The sequence below is a fragment of the Gopherus evgoodei genome, chromosome 1 (genome assembly GCF_007399415.2).
Source record: "Gopherus evgoodei ecotype Sinaloan lineage chromosome 1, rGopEvg1_v1.p, whole genome shotgun sequence".
NCBI lineage: Eukaryota > Metazoa > Chordata > Testudines > Testudinidae > Gopherus > Gopherus evgoodei.
This window is the reverse complement of record NC_044322.1, coordinates 5,423,198-5,441,433: the sequence shown is the minus strand read 5'-3', so window position 1 is coordinate 5,441,433 and position 18,236 is coordinate 5,423,198. Positions and strand designations below refer to the sequence as shown.

The 18,236-nt window shown below is 41.7% G+C and overlaps 1 protein-coding gene across 3 annotated transcripts in view; it reads left to right on the top strand.

Annotated features, from left to right (window-relative positions):
- The window catches only part of PGM2L1 (phosphoglucomutase 2 like 1), a 92,245-nt gene extending 74,585 nt beyond the window's left edge, over window positions 1–17,660 (top strand). For all 3 annotated transcript variants that reach the window (XM_030556724.1, XM_030556732.1, XM_030556740.1), the window contains 5 exons: window positions 2,489–2,582; window positions 4,981–5,110; window positions 7,935–8,124; window positions 9,772–9,905; window positions 11,727–17,660. In XM_030556724.1, the coding sequence (XP_030412584.1) occupies window positions 2,489–2,582; window positions 4,981–5,110; window positions 7,935–8,124; window positions 9,772–9,905; window positions 11,727–11,829 (651 nt within the window). In that variant the 3' untranslated portion in view covers window positions 11,830–17,660. The remainder of the gene's footprint in view (window positions 1–2,488; window positions 2,583–4,980; window positions 5,111–7,934; window positions 8,125–9,771; window positions 9,906–11,726) is intronic.
- Window positions 17,661–18,236: the final 576 nt, after the last annotated feature.

Sequence of the window (18,236 nt, the reverse complement as noted above, 5' to 3'; positions counted from 1 at the left end):
CTTAGTTTTAGAAAGGAGCATAAACACTGGCAAATCAAGTGTAAAAGTATAATAAGGCAGGCCAAGAAAGAATTTAAAGAGCAACTAGCTAAGGACAAAAACAAACAGCAAAAACTTGAAGTACAGCAGGAATCTTGCCAGTCAGTGGGGCCATTGGTTGATGGAGGTGGTAAAGGAGCACTCAATGAAAATAAGGCTGTTGCGGAGAAGCTAAATTAATTATTTGCATCTGCAGTTAAGGCCAAAGATATGAGGGAGATTCCCACACCTCAGCCATTCTTCTTAGGTGATAAGTCTGAGGAACTGTTCCAGATTGAGCTGTCTGTAGCGTAGGTTTTGGAACAAATTTGTAAATTAAACAGTCACCAGGACCAGATGGCTTACCCAAGAGTTCTGAAGGAACTCAGATATGAAATTGCAGAACTACTAACTGATATGTAACCTATTACTTAAATCAGCCTCTGTTCCAGATGATGGAAGGATAGGTAATGTAACACTGAATTTTAAAAAAAAAAAGCTTCAGAGATGATCCTGACAATTACAAGCCAATAAGCCTAAGTTCCATACTAGGCAGATTTCTTTAAACTGTAATAAAGAACAGAGTTATTGTATTCACTTGTGTCAGATATGTTAGAAGAGTCAGCACAGCTTTTGTAAAGGGAAATCATGCCTCACCAATCTATTAAAATTCTTTGAAGGGGTCAACAAACATGGACAAGGGTGATTCAGTGGATATAGTGTATTTAGACTTTCAGAAGATGTTTGACAGGGTCCTTCACCAAGGCTCTTAAGCAAAGTAGGCAGCCCTGGGATAAAAGGGAAAGTCTTCTCATGGATCAGTAACTGGTTAAAAGATAGGAAGGGGTAGGTGGGAATAAATGGTCATTTCACAGGGAAGAGAGGTAAACAGCAGGGTCCCTCAATGATCTATATTGGGACCAGTGCCAGTCAATATACCGTATATACGCATTCATAAGCCGAATATTTTTAGTAAAAATGGGAAGCGCCAGAGACGGGGGTTGGCTTATGAACGGGTATAGAGAGGGAGAGGTGGGACACAGCCCCTCCCCCTAACAGAGAGACCAAGGAGATACAGCACAGCCAGCAGAGCCAGAAGGGAAGAGGCGGGGCCAGAGTGTCTCCGCTTCTGGTCACACTGCTATCCCCCTCCAGCCTCCGAAGCAGCTGCAGCTCTGGGGCTGGCAGGCTGCAGCTGTGCTGCTCGGTCCCGCCCCCAGAGCAGGCTGTGGCCACGCCGCCCAGGTGCCGGAGCACGCTGCAGCCATGCCGCCCAGCCCAGCCCAGCCCACTGGAACATACTGTGGCCGTGCTGCCCAGCCTGCTGGAGCAGCTCCAGTCAGGTCAGAGACATCCTCCCCTGGCCCTCCCCAGATAAGGTGGGAAGGGATGGGATGGGGAAAGTGTGGGGGTCCTGGGCTAGGGTGGGGTCATGTGGGGGGTGGTCACAGCGGTTACTCCCCTGACTCTCAGCTTCTTCTCCCTGCCCCCCCCCCAAAAAAAAAAAAAAAGTCCCCACCAGTTGCTGTCCTGGCCTGTCAGGGTAAGCAGCTGGCACGCTGGGACACTGTTTACTTAGGTTTACCTCTGTGCCTGTGGACACTCGAGGTAAACAAGCCATCTCAGCCCACCAGCGGCTTATCCTGATGGCCCAGGAGCCAAAGTTTGGGACCCCTGAATTATAGGGTCGACTTATGAACGGGTTATAACATTTTTTCCATTTTTACTTATGCATCTTGGGGGAGGGGGGAGGGTCGGCTTATGAACAAACTGGCTTATTATCCAATATATATGGTATTCATAATTATGAGCTGAAAAAAGGAGTAAAGAGTGAGTTGGCAAAGCTTGCAGAATATACAAAATTATTTAAGAAAATTAAATCCAAAGCTGACTGCTAAGGGTTACGAAGTAACCTCACTAAAATGGGTGACTAGGTGATAAAATGACAGATGAAATTCAAAGTTGATAAATGCAATGTAATGCACATTGGAAAACATAATCCCAACTATACATACAAAATGTTGGGGTCTGGATTAGTTGTTACCACTCAAGAAAGAGATCTAGGAGTCATTGTGCATAGTACTCTGAAAACATCCACTTAATGTGTAGCAGGAGTCAAAAAAAGCAAACAGTGATGGGAATCATTAGGAAAGGGATAGATAATAAGAGAGAAAATAACATATTGCCTCTTTACAAATCCATGGTACATCCACACCTTGAATATTGCATGCAGTTGTGGTCACCCCATCTCAAAAAAGATATTAGAATTGGAAAAGACTGGGACTGTTCATCTTATAAAAGCAATGACTAAGGGTGCAGGGATGCTAAAGGTCTATAAAATAATGAATGGTATGGAGAAGTGAATAAGGAAGGTGTTATTTTTATGTGAAAGCAGCAAATGTTCCTCTTGTTCCATGATAATGTTGTATTGAAACAAGTAGCTTTTACAGGTGGCCTTTTCATTTTTCAGGAAACACTGCCTGGTTTTAAATGGATTGGAAGCAGAGTAAAAGATCTCCTAGACAATGGGAAAGAAGTTCTTTTTGCATTTGAAGAGTCTATTGGTATGTACAATAATATATTCTAAAATATCTTCATGTGGAATGCTAGTAAACAATATATTGTGTGCTAATATACCTTGGTTGTGACAAGGAATCTTGTAGGATCTGTTTCTCTTTAGTTTTCCTCTTTGCATTTTGTTGAACTGCATGTTGTCAACATTAGTTAACAGAATGGCAGTCTCTGTCATATCAAATGTTGTGTGGATGATACTGGTTAAGTCACAGTGGAGGACTGTGGCACTGTTTAAACTTCTAACAAGACAATCAGAAGATCTGTAGCATCCATACCTAATCCTGATGGACCAGATTGAGCTAATGTCCAGTCTTCAGTTCATTTGATAATATTCTCTGTAATGGATGTTGAATTTTTACTTTCTTTTTTACTTTTTGCTTACCAAACCACTTAACTCTATTTTTGATCACTTTTCTGAAAAGTAAATTCATCTACTTGCCAGATATGTTCAGATACTCTCACTTAACACAGTCCTTTGAGAGGACTTTAGAAATTTGTAGTGTCTGACAGTTGATGTATCCTCCCAGAACTAACTGTACCAACAGTACATAACTAACTGCCAGCTCAACTAAAGCTCCAGACCGGTGCATCCTTGTGTTAAGTTCCTGTTTCCACTGCAGGGTCCACTTTACTTTGTACATCATGAGCATACAGGGATCATTAATATGATTCCTGTTCTAATATCCTGTCTCCAACAGTGGCTAGTACCAAATGCTTCATAGCAAGGTGCAAGAATTCCAACAGAGTACAGTTATGAAGTAGCCTGCTTGTGGTAATCAGGTGGGGAGGTGGCTTTATTTTTTTTCTACAGAATAATCGTTTAGTGTTTGATTAATGCCTGGTATTTTCAAATAAGATGAAGCGAGTGGTCCTTCCAAAAACTGTTTCTATCTTATCTAAGGTTCCAGTGAATAGCATACTGCAGAGTAACAGATGTTTGTAAAGCACTTTTTAAAACATAAGAATGGCCATACTGGGTCAGACCAAAGGTCCATCTAGCCAGGGCGGTTCCAGGCACCAACACACCAAGCGCGTGCCTGGGGCAGCAAGCCACAAGGGGGGGCGCTCTGCCGGTTGCCGCCAGGGCGGCAGGCAGGTTGCCTTCGGTGGCATGCCTGTGGAGGGTCCGCTGGTCCCACGGCTTTGGCTGGCCTCCTGCAGGCGTGCCGCTGAATCCGCGGCACTGGGGACCTCCCGCAGGCAAGCCGCTGAAGGCAGCCTGCCTGCAGTGCTTGGGACGGCAAAATGCCTAGAGCCGCCGCTGCATCTAGCCCAGTACTCCTGTCTTCTGACAGATACCCCAGAGGGAATGAACAGAACAGGTAATCATGAAGTGATCCATCCCCTGTCACCCATTCCCAGCTTCTGGCAAACAAAGGTTGGGACACTATCCCTGTCAATCCTGGCTAATAGCCATTGATGGACCTAATCTTCATGGAAATACTAGAGAGACAAGGTGGGTGAGATGATATATTTTATTGGACAATCTTCTGTTGATGAAAGAGAGAAGCTACATGGAGTCGGACCTGAAGAAGAGTCTGTGTAACTCGAATGCTTCTCTTTCATCTTTTCTCTCTAATATCCTGGGGCCAACACAGCTATAACATCTGTACAACGCTGTTAATTTTCTGTTAGGTAACTTATAATACCTTTATAGTTGGCAGTTCTTCTAGAGTACTTTTCATCTGAGGCTCTCTGAGCACTTCACAAACAAAGCCTGTTGACAACCCTCAGAGGTAGATAAGGACTATATAGGGTACACTTCTGCTGTGGAAATTCATTCACCTCTTAGATGGAACATGCAATTGATTAGCAGCACATAGTAACATATCAGTTTAGCACAGGAGGTAGATCCAATTAAAAGTGAAAGTGGAGGAAGCAAATGGCAATTATCCAAATTGGATTGAACAACCCTGATTCTTACATAATATGTAGAGGGATCTTTAACAACTGGAAAGAGTCAAGACCTTGATTTTAGATGTCCTCCAAAAGATTACACATCTGGCAGCACTGTGGGGCATTGATTCATGATTGACTTGTGGGACTAGTTCTGCTTACAAAATCACTGGCAACACTCCCCGCAGCACACAAGTTTACTTGCTTAAACTAACCCTGCTTACTGTGCGAGATCTGAGGGGGATTGTAGCATAGCATGGTAAGGCTATAGGCTTCTGTTTACCTGAAACCAAAAGGTTGTTCCATACATCTTCCCACCCCCATAACTCTTAGGCTGGCTAGCATACTGGGTAGATGGGTGTAGCATATGCATAGATAGAGTGTTCAGTCTTGTGTGCAAAAAGGGCATCTGAAGTTTAACACTTCACCTGAGTAAAACAAATGGAAATCTATGGAGAGAACTGCTCTGAACACTAGTCTTGTGATTGTCAGGTTTCATGTGTGGCACATCAGTGTTGGATAAGGATGGCGTGAGTGCAGCTGTGGTTATAGCTGAAATGGCATCTTATCTGGAAACCAAGAACCTAACATTGGCACAGCAACTAACTGAAATATATGAAATGTAAGTTCTGTTTTTTAACATGCTCTACTTTCCTTTGATTTTTTTCTGAGCTTTGTGTCATCAAACATAATTTCCTAATCGCTATCAAAATCAGAACAGTATCTGTCACTTGCTAATAGGACACATTTTCTTCTGTATAAAATAAGTCAAAATAAAACATTAATACCATATAAATGTAAACTGGATTAATTACATTAAATGTGTGCGTATTGTTCAGAGAAATACGATGCCTGTCAACTGTGTTTGATACAGATAACATGGTGATTAGAGTGGGGAAGAGGGGAGGATATTAAAAACTTGGCTGCTAGAATAAATATCAGAAAGTCTTTGTGTTTTTTAGTTAATTGTCATCTTAGTCAATCTACTATTAAATGAGTTAAATTATACACTTCTACCTACTAAGTTTTGCTTGTTTAAACATCTTGCAAGAGAAGTTCTGACCTCTTATTGAGGTTCTTTTCATATTGTGTTTAAGGAGGGAGGGCAAATGAAGTATAGAAGTCCAAGCAGAATCAAGAGGTGTGGAGAAACTAAATACAATGGCATATTTAGAGTATATTCATGATTTCCAGAAAATCACAAGGTTTTTAAAATTAACAATGAGCTCTGCATCTGAAAATAAGTATTTTGGGGACACGCACTTTTTTTATTTTTTTTAAAAAAGTTAACTACTTGTAATTAGATCTGATTAGTCTTTACAGAGTGAGTTCCTTTAACCTTACTGAAGGATGGTTTTAGTGAAAAGCATTAGACATAAAATGCCTTGATTTGCTGGAATCAGTTTAAAACCTCTCTGGCTCACTTCAACACTTCCTGTCCTAGAGGTAGATACAGAATTGCATACAGGTCACGTTAGAGGATAGTCCTTAAGAATAGAGGAAGCCTAGTCAGCTCTGAATTGGCATCTTAAAAGATTGTGTAAGAATAGAAGTTTGCCCTGGGTCTGTCCTGTTTAAAAAAAAAAAAAGATTTCTTCTCCCACTGTTAGATTATGTGTTGGTTATCCTCCCTTCTGTATTTTAGTAGCATTCTGCATATCTCCTTGTAAACTGCTTGGAGTGTAAACTAACTTGACTTATGCCTCTTTATTCCATGCGGACCACAGGACCGTCATTGCTGCCTTCCATCTTTGACAGTCTCTTGCTGCAGGCATAGCTTCTGCTCATTTCACTTTAATAGCTTTTGGTTCTCCTTCACTGTGATTTTTTCTAAGTTTGTCCTTGTTTTACCTCATTGTCGTTTTGCCCTTGGGATTCCAGTCTAGCATCTGTCTTGCTTTGTTGTTTGGTTCTTTCCTCCTTGTGTATCCCCTCCATCTCCATTTTGTTCCATAATTTCCAATCCTGTCAGGGTTTAAAGATGTAAAAATACTCTGGAGGGTACTAAGAAAATACCTCTTTATTTGACGTGTGTGTTAGTTAGATTGAAACAGCTTGATTTGGATTAGTTAGGCTGTACCCTGTGGCGAGCTAAGGTTTATCACATACAGTAGCCACTTAAAGGAATAATTTAAAACCTTGGATTTGCAGTTAAATCTCAGGGAAACTGATGCGTTTTTGTTTCAAGATCTGAAATTCTGGGTTTGTATCAATATTTGGTTCACTACAAGTTTTCAGATGTATCTTACTTTTCCCGTATACCCAATACTGCTTGAGACTCTGTTATGTTAAGTGCTATATAAACACATTGGTCCCTAGAGATCTTAGCTTCTAAAAAGGAAGTGGTAGTCACCTGTTTAATTTGAAAATCAAGTTGCTGTCTTTGCTATGGCCTGTGAATTAGCCTCTGTTTTTTAAATATCTCCCATCACAGTGCTGCTTCTGGCCACTGTTCTGACTGCTGCTGAACTGAGTTCACTCTGTCACGTGTAGATTGTGGCAGGACTAACTCAATGCAGAGCAGGTTTGGAGAATACTGGCAAGGGGCAACCCACAGAGGTAGGAAATTTGCAGTGCCTTTCCTAAGGCACAGTGGGAAAAATGGAGGAGCATGTAGTAAAGGTAAGGAAGGAGTGATGTGGCAAGAATTAGGCTTCTGTGGGTCTAGAAAGGAGCAGTTAGAGGAGTGTGTGGAGGCTTGGGGTCCCAAGGAATAGAGAAGGCTTATGGATCCAGAACAGGAATAGCAACATGGAGGTAGATGCTGGATCAGGTCTCTTCTCCAGGCACAATTTTTCAGGCTGCAAACAGGGATCCTATATTTTTAGTAGCATGAATTTCAAGTTCTTCTCTCAACTGGATTCAGTCCATTTCTGTGACTATGAAAGGTTGTCCTTCATTACCGACCCTCACTTTAGAGTGAATTGGTGAAGTTCAGTGACTTTGGGCCTGCAAACAGGCTGAGACCATCGTGCATCATTTTACATTGTCTAGGCCAGTGGTCTCCAAACTTCTTTGATCACATACCCCTATCAGTAAAAAAATTTTTGAGCACGCACTCCCTGCCGCACTGGCTCTACCATTTTTGCCAAAGTGCAAAAAAGGCCGCTTGGACTCCCACCTGAATTGCCAAAGTACGGCCAAAAAAAAAAAAATCGCTCCTCCTGCCGCACACCCCCAAGGATCCTCTTGCGCGCACTCCACTTTGGAGACCACTGGTCTAGGCTATCTTTTAAAATCCGAAGGTCTCGAAATATTCTAAAGTAAACTTGGTTTTCAAAAAATGTAGTGAAATCTGCTCGAAAGATCCATTGTCTGCATAATACTGTGTGCATCCTCATGAATATGGAGAATCATGGTCACTGTTCTGAATAGCTGATCACTCTAGACTTAAAGTGTGCAGAAGACTGTGACTCTTGTAATTAAAATAATAATTTTCCTTGTAGGTATGGATATCACATTTCAAAGACCTCCTATTTCTTGTGCTATGAACCTCCTACTATCAAAAGAGTATTCGAAAAGCTTCGGAATTTTGATTCCCCAAAATCTTATCCAAAGTCTTGTGGCGCTTATGGTATATTACACGTACGGGATGTTACCACTGGCTATGATAGCAGCCAGCTTAATAAGAAATCGGTGAGTTACGTGATACTTTGAGGAAAAAATTTAGTCTAGTGACTAACATTTTAATCCTTTGACAAGGTGTTTTCCGAGCCTGTGCATGAATACATTAAGTTGATTTTATGATACAGATGATGCCAAACATCCAGTATTTGGGATATAAACGTAGGGCTTGTCTACACTTAAATCGCTGTGACATGGCTGTAGCACTTCAGTGTAGACCAGGGGTGGGCAAACCTTTTTAGCTCAAGGGCCACATTGGGGTTGCAAAACTGTATGGAGGGCTGAGTAGGGAAGGCTGTGCCTCCCCAAACAGCCTGGTCCCCTCCTACTTCCAGCCTCCTCCCACTTCCACTTCCAGCCCCCTGACTGCCCCCCCTCAGAACTTCCGACTCCATCGTTCCCCATCCCCTGACTGCCCCCCACCCCCACAGAACCTCCATCCCAACCAACTGCCCCCTGTGCCCTGACAGTCCCAACCCCATCCACACCCCCACCTCCTGACAGGGCTCCATACCTATCCAAGCCCCCCACCCCGTTCCCCATCCCCTGACTGCCGCCCCCCCCAACCGCTCCCTGTCCCCTGACTTCCCCCTGGAATCCCACGCTCCTTATACAACCCTCCGTCCCTGGCCCACTTACCATGCCATGCAGAGTTGCATGTCTGGCTGCCGCGCCGCCCAGAGCTAGACTGCTGCCACTCTGCTCGGTGGGAGTGCACAGCTGCGCCATCCAGAGCACCGCCTGTGTGGCGGCATGACTGCGGGGGAAGGGCTGGGGGTTAGCCTCCATGGCTGGAGCTCAGGGGCCAGGCAGGATGGTCCCGCGGGCTGTAGTTTGCCCACTTCTGTTGTAGATACTACCTATGTTGACAGGAGGGATTCTTCCATCAGTGGAAGTAATCCACCTCCCCGCGAGGCGGTAGCTACGTCCATGGAAGAATTCTTATATATTGTATGTTTTCTTGAAAATACAGTGATGCAGACAATTTAAATCTATCACATTAATTAAAGTCTGTCCAATGCCCTTTCCACATAAGTACTGATTTCATTATAATGTAACTGAACCATGTTTGGTGAGATATGAACAAGCGTCCATCCTGTGAAGTTTTTTAGGTATGTTCCCTATCAAACTTTTAAAAGCAAATAGCTGTAAATGAAACGCAGAGATTTACAACCATGTTTTTCTTCAAGATGCTGATTAAAGGAAACTCATTTAAGTTACAGAAAAGCTCATTAGCTTCAAGGTAATTTAAACACCTTTGATTTAAAGGATACCATCAGTGGATAAAATCTTTTTAATATTATTTAAACAATGGAATTATTCACTAATTTTTTTTTTAATTTCCACTACCACAGCCACAATTTAATTAAAATAGTTTTACATCTGGATAATTAAGACCTGGTCTATATTAGAAAATTAGATTGGTTTAACTACATCAGTCAGAGGCATGTGAAAAATCCACACTCCGGAGCAGTGTTGTTAAATTGGCTTAAGTCCCCATGTAGACAGCACTAGGTCATCAGAAACTAATTTTCATATTGATCACTTGTTCACAATGTGTCAGTTTGTATGCAGTGCATAATACTTAGTATAGCAGGGAGGGGAGATGCATGTTGTTTGTACAGATTAAAATGATGATGATTGATGATGTTCCATTAGGTGTTGCCTATGAGTAAAAACAGTCAAATGATCACCTTCACCTTTCAAAATGGGTGTGTTGCCACCCTCCGGACAAGTGGAACTGAGCCAAAGATCAAGTACTATGCAGAGATGTGTGCTCGGCCTGAGCAGAGGTGAGGGTTTCCGCTTTCCACGTTGTGTCAACACTTGGTTTGCTGAATCTCTGTTTTTTCTGTACAATCTTTATTCCTTTTGCTTGACCGGCCAATCCTTTTGCATAGTGAGTATTGGAGCTGCACCCATCTCTTCCAAAATATTTCCACAGGCCTGTAAGTGAATAGGCATTAGGAAAGACGCGTTCTCCAAAGACAAAAGCTTCCCCACCCTCCTTGCTGGGTGTAATGCACGTGACTTGATGGACAGGTGTTGAGGGTTTTGGGCTGTTAAGCTGCCTCCCCAGCCACTGGCATGCATGGATCAGCTCATGAGGCTTAATGCTAGCACTGTGTTAGCAATGGATAAAATGGACAAGAGTTGAATTTCAGTTATCTGCTGCTGCAAAACCCCTTCCCCCCACCCAAAATTTTCATCCTGGAGCAAAGGCTTTTCTTTGACTCCTAGTCAAGCTCTGCTCATTCGGAGAGATCCATGAACTGTAGTAGACACCCACCCACCTGCCTTTTAGGGATCACACTATTGCACCTCACGTTATCTGGCGATGAAATCTTCAGTAAGTTGCGCATATGAAACTCTCCTCCCTCTGATAGCCAATCTGGTTCACCCCTTCCCACTTCTTTTAAAAAACAGACAAGCCTCCCTCCCTTTTTTTTAGTGTCCTAAGTGCCTTTTTTGGGGAGAACCATTTTATACCACCACATACCATTTATGTCATTGTGTTTATTGCTCTTGGAAGGGGTTTAGGGTGGCCACACTACCCACTAAATTTTCTATAAAGGATTAGAGATTGAAATGGATAGGAAGAATATCGGCATTTACTTTCCAGGATAGAAATTAGAAAGACTATCAAGCCCTTCTGCTCTAGAGCATAAGATGATCAGCAGCTGCTGATCAGAAAGGCCCTTTCTCCCCTGATGTAATAGCACTGCTCAGCTAGGTGAATGTATTCTTTGGTCTCTATCAGGAACTGAGTATTATGCTACACTGGATGTGCTCTTCTGTTTCAGTGTTAATTTATATTTTAAGTTTTCAAGGGTTAAAGAGCAACCAGTCTCTTTTGGGTTCCTGGGCACGGTCAGAATGGCCAAAACTGATCTAAACAGGACAGAAACTAATATCCGATTGAATGAGTCAGTTCCTCTTGTGTCCAGTGGAAATATACTGTACAACAGGGAGTAGCAGGAGAGACATGCTGTTCTTTTTAATGGATTTGGTCTTGATTTTCTTCCCTTGCTGCTTTCATTAATTAGATTTCATAGGAGTTAAGGCCAGAAGGGGATCATTACATCATCTATTCTGACCATTTGTTATCGTGGGCCCTTAAATTTCACTATGTTGAGCTCAGTAACTTGTTGGACTAACTAAAGCATATCTTCCAGAAGGCCTTCTTGATTTGAAGACTCCAAGACACTGAGAATTCACCACTTCCCTGGTAGTTTGTTCCAATGGTTAATACCTCTCAGTGTTTCAGATTTGTGCCCATTTTGAATTTCTCTGGCTTCAGCTTCCAGCCATTAGTTCTTATTATGCCTTTCCTTTCTAGATTAAAGAGCCCTTTAGCACACAATATTTTCTGCCCAGGAAGGTACTTGTGTACTGTAATCAAGGTCACCTCTCAGTCCTCTTTTTTGTAAAGTAAACAGATTGACTCTAAGTCTGGAAGCTCAGGAGTAGGAACATTACAATTAGCTGAATGGCAAGAAGACTTCTAAGGCACTTTTGATCTTTTTGAAATCTAATCAAACTCAGTTTGTTAAAGCTGCCTTTTTTGGGATAGATCACTTGATATTACTCTAACATTTGATTTCTCCCTCTAGTGACAAAACCTTTCTGGAAGAACTACTACAGAAAGTCATTGAAGCTTTGATTGAGAATTTTTTGGAGCCCAGTAAGAATGGACTGATCTGGCGTTCCATGTAGATCTCTTCCAACAGTTTGTTGTAGAAGTGACTCTCCTTGTGCTGTATCATGTGGAACAAAGGAACCAAGATCAGAACTCCATTTAGCATTAATTGTGTGTACGTGTGTGTGTCAGTTACCTAACTGGCTAAATTCTTAAAACCAATAAAGAGGCAGCATCTTTTTGTCAGTTTTCCAGCAAAAAGCTATGGCTGGCAAATTGATTTAGGGGAGTTAATATCTACAGTTTCATGTTCTTTTGACTAAAAGACACGTGTATATTAGCATAATGAAGTCAACTCCTGTAGTTCAAAATGTAGCACTCCAGAGGGTTAAGACTGCTAAACTCTGCTGTAGCGTAAGTCACCGAGTTTCATGGTGAATGAATTAATACCTAGCACCTTTTGATTTGAAAAGACTTGAATTCAAAAAGTTCTGTTAGTTATAAGTGTATTTGAAGGGAATTAGCAATCACATAAGACTGACAAAATGAGCCAGCTTCTTCATTGCTGTGGAGTGTGTAGGTATCATTTACTGTTACAGGTCTTAATTTACAAGTATGTTAAAATAGTTTAGTATTTAAACTGTCTAAACTAGACAGGTTGTTATAGTATATGGTTTTCAGCCATTTAAATGTCCTAGTATTAGAGAGGCTCTTGGTGCATTGTATTTTTTCCTGTGTATCTTAAAATACTGATGTTTACTTAACGGTGAAACAATAGTGGCAACTCCATGCAATTTGATTCACAGCTTGGTTTTTGACTGATCAAACGGCGCCTTTCCAGTATGTCCTAATCAGGGGAAATAATCTGTGTCTTGTTTAAATTAGTGATTCTAACCACCAGAGGCCCATTGAGCATAGTTTAATCAGTTAGCTTTCTTTCATTTTATAAAACTCTCGCAAAATATTCTGGATCTCATTCTATGTTATCTAAAAGCAGGCTGTTCTAAAATATAGATGCCTTGTGAATGCAGTTTTGGGAGGACTATGTGAAAATCCAGTTAATATTTCTCTAACATCGTGAAATTACAGTGTCCATGTTTTCTGCTCACCTATGAGAGAGGAAGCTAATGGAGGTGAAACATGAGATCTGTGTATTCACCCCTTTACTCTCACTTTTCTTCACTTACAGTTGCATCTACAAATTAGCTCCTGATATTGCCTGCCTGCAAATATTTGGTCCTTCCTCTAAACTCACTTTAATTATCTGTTTGTGTAAATGTTTAGCTATTATTCCTGATTATATAATTCCTAACTAGTCCCTTACTCTGCTTTGACTGGAACCTGGTTTTCTAAATGTGGAAAGTCTTCGGAAGGTTGCTGTGAGCACCTGGTCTGGGAAAAGTGCATTTTAAAAAGCATACTGCTTCCCTGTTCTGCCTCCTCTGGATGCTCATGTCCCTGGGGTGCAGACTAATGCTTGTCACTTTGTCTTTCTAAACTGGTGATAGAAATCTCTAAAATAAAACTCTGATGCTCTGGACATCTAGCCACTATGGTACTAAAATAGACTAAGTGGAACAATTGAACACATAACTACATAGTATGGTGTCTAATGCCCAAACATGGTTATAGGACTCTAGTAATATCTTTTTTGATCGATCAGCTCTAAATCAGTGGTTAGCTGGGTTCATAAATCCCAAGAGGCACTTGTTTAAACCATTGTTTGCCACTATTGTTAAACCTTTGAATTTGTCCTCTATTATACCCTTATAGCTAGGTTCTGTAGGACAGTGCAGAACAATGCTGTACATATCTCAGCTAGGCAGATATAAAGGATATGTTTTCTGTTTCTGTGCAGATATTGGATATGTTATGCTGACAGAGGCTTTGCACTATGACCATAAATACATATTTTAGTTATATATGAATGTACATGTACTGTAGGAAGTTGTTGCACAGATTCTTATTTTCAAGCAATGTTTGTTTATTTTTTTATTTTAAGTGATATTTCCAAGTTGTCCACACAATTGAGTGAAATTTCTCTTATGCCAAAAAGCGTTCTTTCCCTTGATTATTGTATATTTGTGAGCACAATAGTTGGGGGGAGGAAGAAATGGGTGAAAGCAATGAAGCTTTACTGCTTTCACAATATTGCACAGAATTGGAAGGTATCCAAAGATATGTGGGGCAAGTCTTTTTAAGTTGCTGCTTGGACTTTGTATTTTTTTTTTTTTTCTGATGGAAGTTAAACTTCAGACCTGATTCTGGTCTCACTAAAGTGAGTGGACGCATTGCCATTAATTACATTGGCAGCAGGATCAAGTCCTTGGGGTTTTGAATCTTTTTTTTTTTTTTAAATTCAGAAGAGAACAATTAATTTTTTGTGTGCGTGGTTTGAACAAAGCTAAACATTAAAGGTGTATGAAGTTGTGTATGTGGATAGGTCAGCTTTGGGTGTGGTGTAGCACATAGAATTATGTAAGGCTTTGAGATCTGCTTTCCTGGTCTGAATTAGGGATGCAAAAGTTTAAGTGGATAACCAATAAGCTTGATGCTTATCGGTTTCAGTTAACAATTAAACTCTGCTGCTGCCCTGCATGCCTGGGGTCCTGGCTGCCACCCCACACACCCAAATGCTGGGCACCAGCGGCAGCCGGGACCCCACATAAAACATGGGGTTGCTATAGCACCCTCTGCATCCCTAGTTCCCTGGTTAAACATTTAACCAATAGAATTTTAATAGGTTACACGGTTACTTTTTTTTACACGTTATTTACATCCCTAGTCTGAATCTCATCCAGTATTAGGTAAATCTTAACATGTGCACCGGGCCATTGAACACGTACAAGATGCAAGTTTTAAAATGCTTATGAGACTGGATGAATCTGGCAGAGCTGAGTATCAGTGGTTTTCTTAAACTGATGATTAGGCCCTTAGTTCTTAAGCAGTACATCATGGATGAAGTGCTTTTGGAAGATGGGCAAGTGGGGCACCAGAATGACTGACTGTATTCTAATAGTATAATAATTACTGGTGTTAAATCTGCTGCTACCATTGTTTTCCATTGATGTGTCTAATGCTTGAAGTATCCCTACTATTCCATTTGGAGAAGTTGTTTTCTTTCCTTTCTCTGCATTCCCTCCCCTACTTTTGTTACTGTGAAAGATGATCATCTTGTTACCTCACTGCTGAGTAACTTTTTGCTGTACCTACTGCCTCAGCACTTTGAACTTGTGCACAGTCTGGTTTCAGTTATGGGCGTTTTTAATAGTTTTGTTTGTATTGTAGAAATATTTAAACTGTGTGTGGGGAGGGGACTAATTCTAAACCAAACCAGTTCTCTTTTGTCTGGATGTTTACTGACTTACAGCGCTTCCTGTTGATAAGATGCATTTTTAAAGGTTGATGTCGAGCATTTCATCAGGTATGATAGAGCCAGTGATTATTTGTGTCTAGCATTTGAATAGTTTCATTCATTTTATTTTTTTGCACTGCTGCATACAGAGGCCTAATCTTATCCTATTCAAGTCTGTGGCAGAACTTCCATGGGACTAGGATATGATCCTTTAAAGCATAAGAAATTTGCCAGGCAAGTTGACGCTATTTATAATACACCTCTTCTATTTGTGTTTTGTATAAGCACCATCTTTTTCAGAATGTGAAGTGCTTGCTGTTCAGTTAGTAAAAGGAAATCAAGAGCTGTTATCCACCTCCCTCAGTGGTAATATCACTGCTTGTCATAGCTCTGGAGGAGACTTGGAGCTGCAGCAGGAGTGGATAGCAAAAGCTGTCCCCTCTCTCCTGGCAGTGCAGCACTGAATGACTACAGGTATATTCTAAAGCAAAACGTAGGTGAACCTCTTACTGTAGTGAGAAGTACAATTACTTCCTCCTCTTTGCAGTCAGGATGCTTTCCCATTAAAATGGGACTGAATAAGTGGAATACACTAAAACAATCTTTCTCAGCTGATGGCTGAACCTGATACAGTTCACCTGCAGGGTTCTCTCTCGTGTTTTGATTCAATAAGACTTGAACGGGAATTAAGGAATTTAACTTGAGGTTTTGGCAGAGGGAAGCCCACAAGAGAAGGCATACACTGATGTGCCCTTAGAATGCAAGCCCAATCATGGACTCCCAGGGCTTTTTGTCTTTGTGTATATGACAGATGACTTCAGTGAAGGGAAGCGACTTGAGGGGGAGCTAGTCTTATACTGGGTTGATCTTGTAACCCATTAGCGACGAGATTGCTCTGCATTTGTATTTACTGCGATACCCAGTTTCCCCTTGTGGCTTCAGAAGAGGGCATTTCCTCCCTCAGTGTAGTTGGTGCAGGTTGGTTACATGCTGGCTAACTTTGGTTTGAAGTCTGGGGTAGTCTATGATAACACACAGCAGCAACATCCCCTTACCGGCCACATGCAGCTCTGGGGTGGGTGTAAGCTTTGCATTCATCCATTCGCAGGGTGCCTGCCCACAGGGGTGCCAGCAATAGTTGTATCCCTGGTACTGCAGTGCTCAGGTAGCACCTTTTATCCTCCACTCACATAGGCCAGGATACCAGCAATTTCAGTTCTTTTTTAATAAAAGGGGAAAAAATAAAGCCGAAGAGATTGGAAATTTTAAAGAAAACTGCCATGTGTCTACCTGGGGGAACATGCCCTCTCCTCCTCTGAAATTCTTCTGCTCTCAGCCAGTGCCCCCTTAGTATTCCTGAACTCTGCCTCTCCACCAGTGTTGGCTTTTGCTCCCTATAGCTGTGGGTGAGGCATGTTTTATGGAGCACCCTGAGTTCTAGGAACTTCCTTGAAACTTCTGCATGGAAAGCAAGAGCGTGGTCGCTGCTAGCTTCAGGCAGGGCAAAGCCCCCAGTGCTAAGTAATGAACAAAATAACCTGCTGAGTAAAGTTTAGGCCTACCCCTAAAATTGGCTGTGTGTGGGCATACCTCTATTCCCCCTCCCCAGCCCCGTTAAAGTGAGATGAGCCTCCCCTCCACACACACACACATTGTAGGATCAGGGCCCTGTGGGTTTACGGCTTCTTGCTTTGAGATGTATTTGAGACTCTATCTAGGCAGTCTCTGACCTGAAATGGCAGAGGCATTTGCCAAGACGCTGCTCTTCTACCACAGGAGTAATTCCTTTGCATTTAGATCAAGGGCCAAATCATGTCTCCCTTTCTCCATGAAAGGCCCCAAGCTCAGTGTTGTTCTGCTACAGGGAGGTGTCTGGAGCCTGTGAATGGGCTCTCTCCTCCCCACACCAGAGTGCGGCCCAGAAGCAGTGATGGCTATTGCAAAGTCTGGGTTGTAGAGAGTCTGCTGTCACTCCACAGCCTGAGGGACAGAAGGATCCCAGTCCTCCGTGCCGAGCCCAGCTACATGGCCTCAGCAGAAGGGGGAAGATTTTTGCCATTCTTCAGAAAATTATTGATCCTAAAAGATCAAGTGAGGATTTGAATCAGCACTCCTGATGGATATTTTTTTGATTTTTTTTGACCTAGAACTTTTAAAAGGCACAAACATTTTGTGAGCACTTCTTACGACGCCCAAGGGAAGAGATGGGTGCTTTTTGCCTGGGGAAATCTGGGCATTCCGAGCTCCTCAGATTCCCAGTGTGAGTATAGCAGCTGTTTCCAATGAATGCTCAATGGCTGATTCTTCCAAGATGATAGCACCCACAATACCTAAAGTCATTGCTCTCGATTTAGAACCCAGAAGTGTTTTAGATCTGTTACTTACTCTTGTTCCATTTGTTATTCCAAATGCCTTTTCTTTTAAGAAATCGGGGTGTGTTATAAATACAGACTGAGAATTTGCACTTTTTTTCTGAAGTATTTCCTGTATGGATTACTATGTGGATTTAGCTGAATGAAGTGTTGTAACTAATAAAGCATTCTCTTCATAGTAATAAATCTCCGTGTGATTCTTTGGTGTTTGTTAGAGTGTTTCTTTAACGGTGCATGTGAATCAGTGTTGAATCATGTGTCTTATTTAGGAATGCTTTTTAATTGATCAAGAGGGAAAATTGTCATGTAAACAATTCCTAAATACTTGACCAGCTCCAATCTGAGATACAATATACAAGATTAATTTACAGCGGTGAAAACAGAATTTAGTCTCGATACATCTGTTCTGTAATAGTGGAGGTAATTTTTAAAAGCTTTGGTACTTCTTACCAAGCAAACAAACATGAACATAACAGACATAGTTGACTTTTTCCAAAAAAAAAAAAAAAGGTGGGCTGAAATGAAAAGCACCTACTCTTTCGTTTCCTGGTTCAGATCTAAGGCTGGAATAGCTTGTAATGTGAAGTGGTGGAAACCCCTATTATTTGAGTCATTTTACGGTAGGCTGGACAAAGCCCTGCAAAAGCATAGGGAACTGGATTAGATAGCATGATGGGTAAAATTGTGTCCAACTCCCATTGAAATTCAATAAGACTTAGGCATGTTTGAAAATTTTTCCCAGCAGGTCTCTCCCATT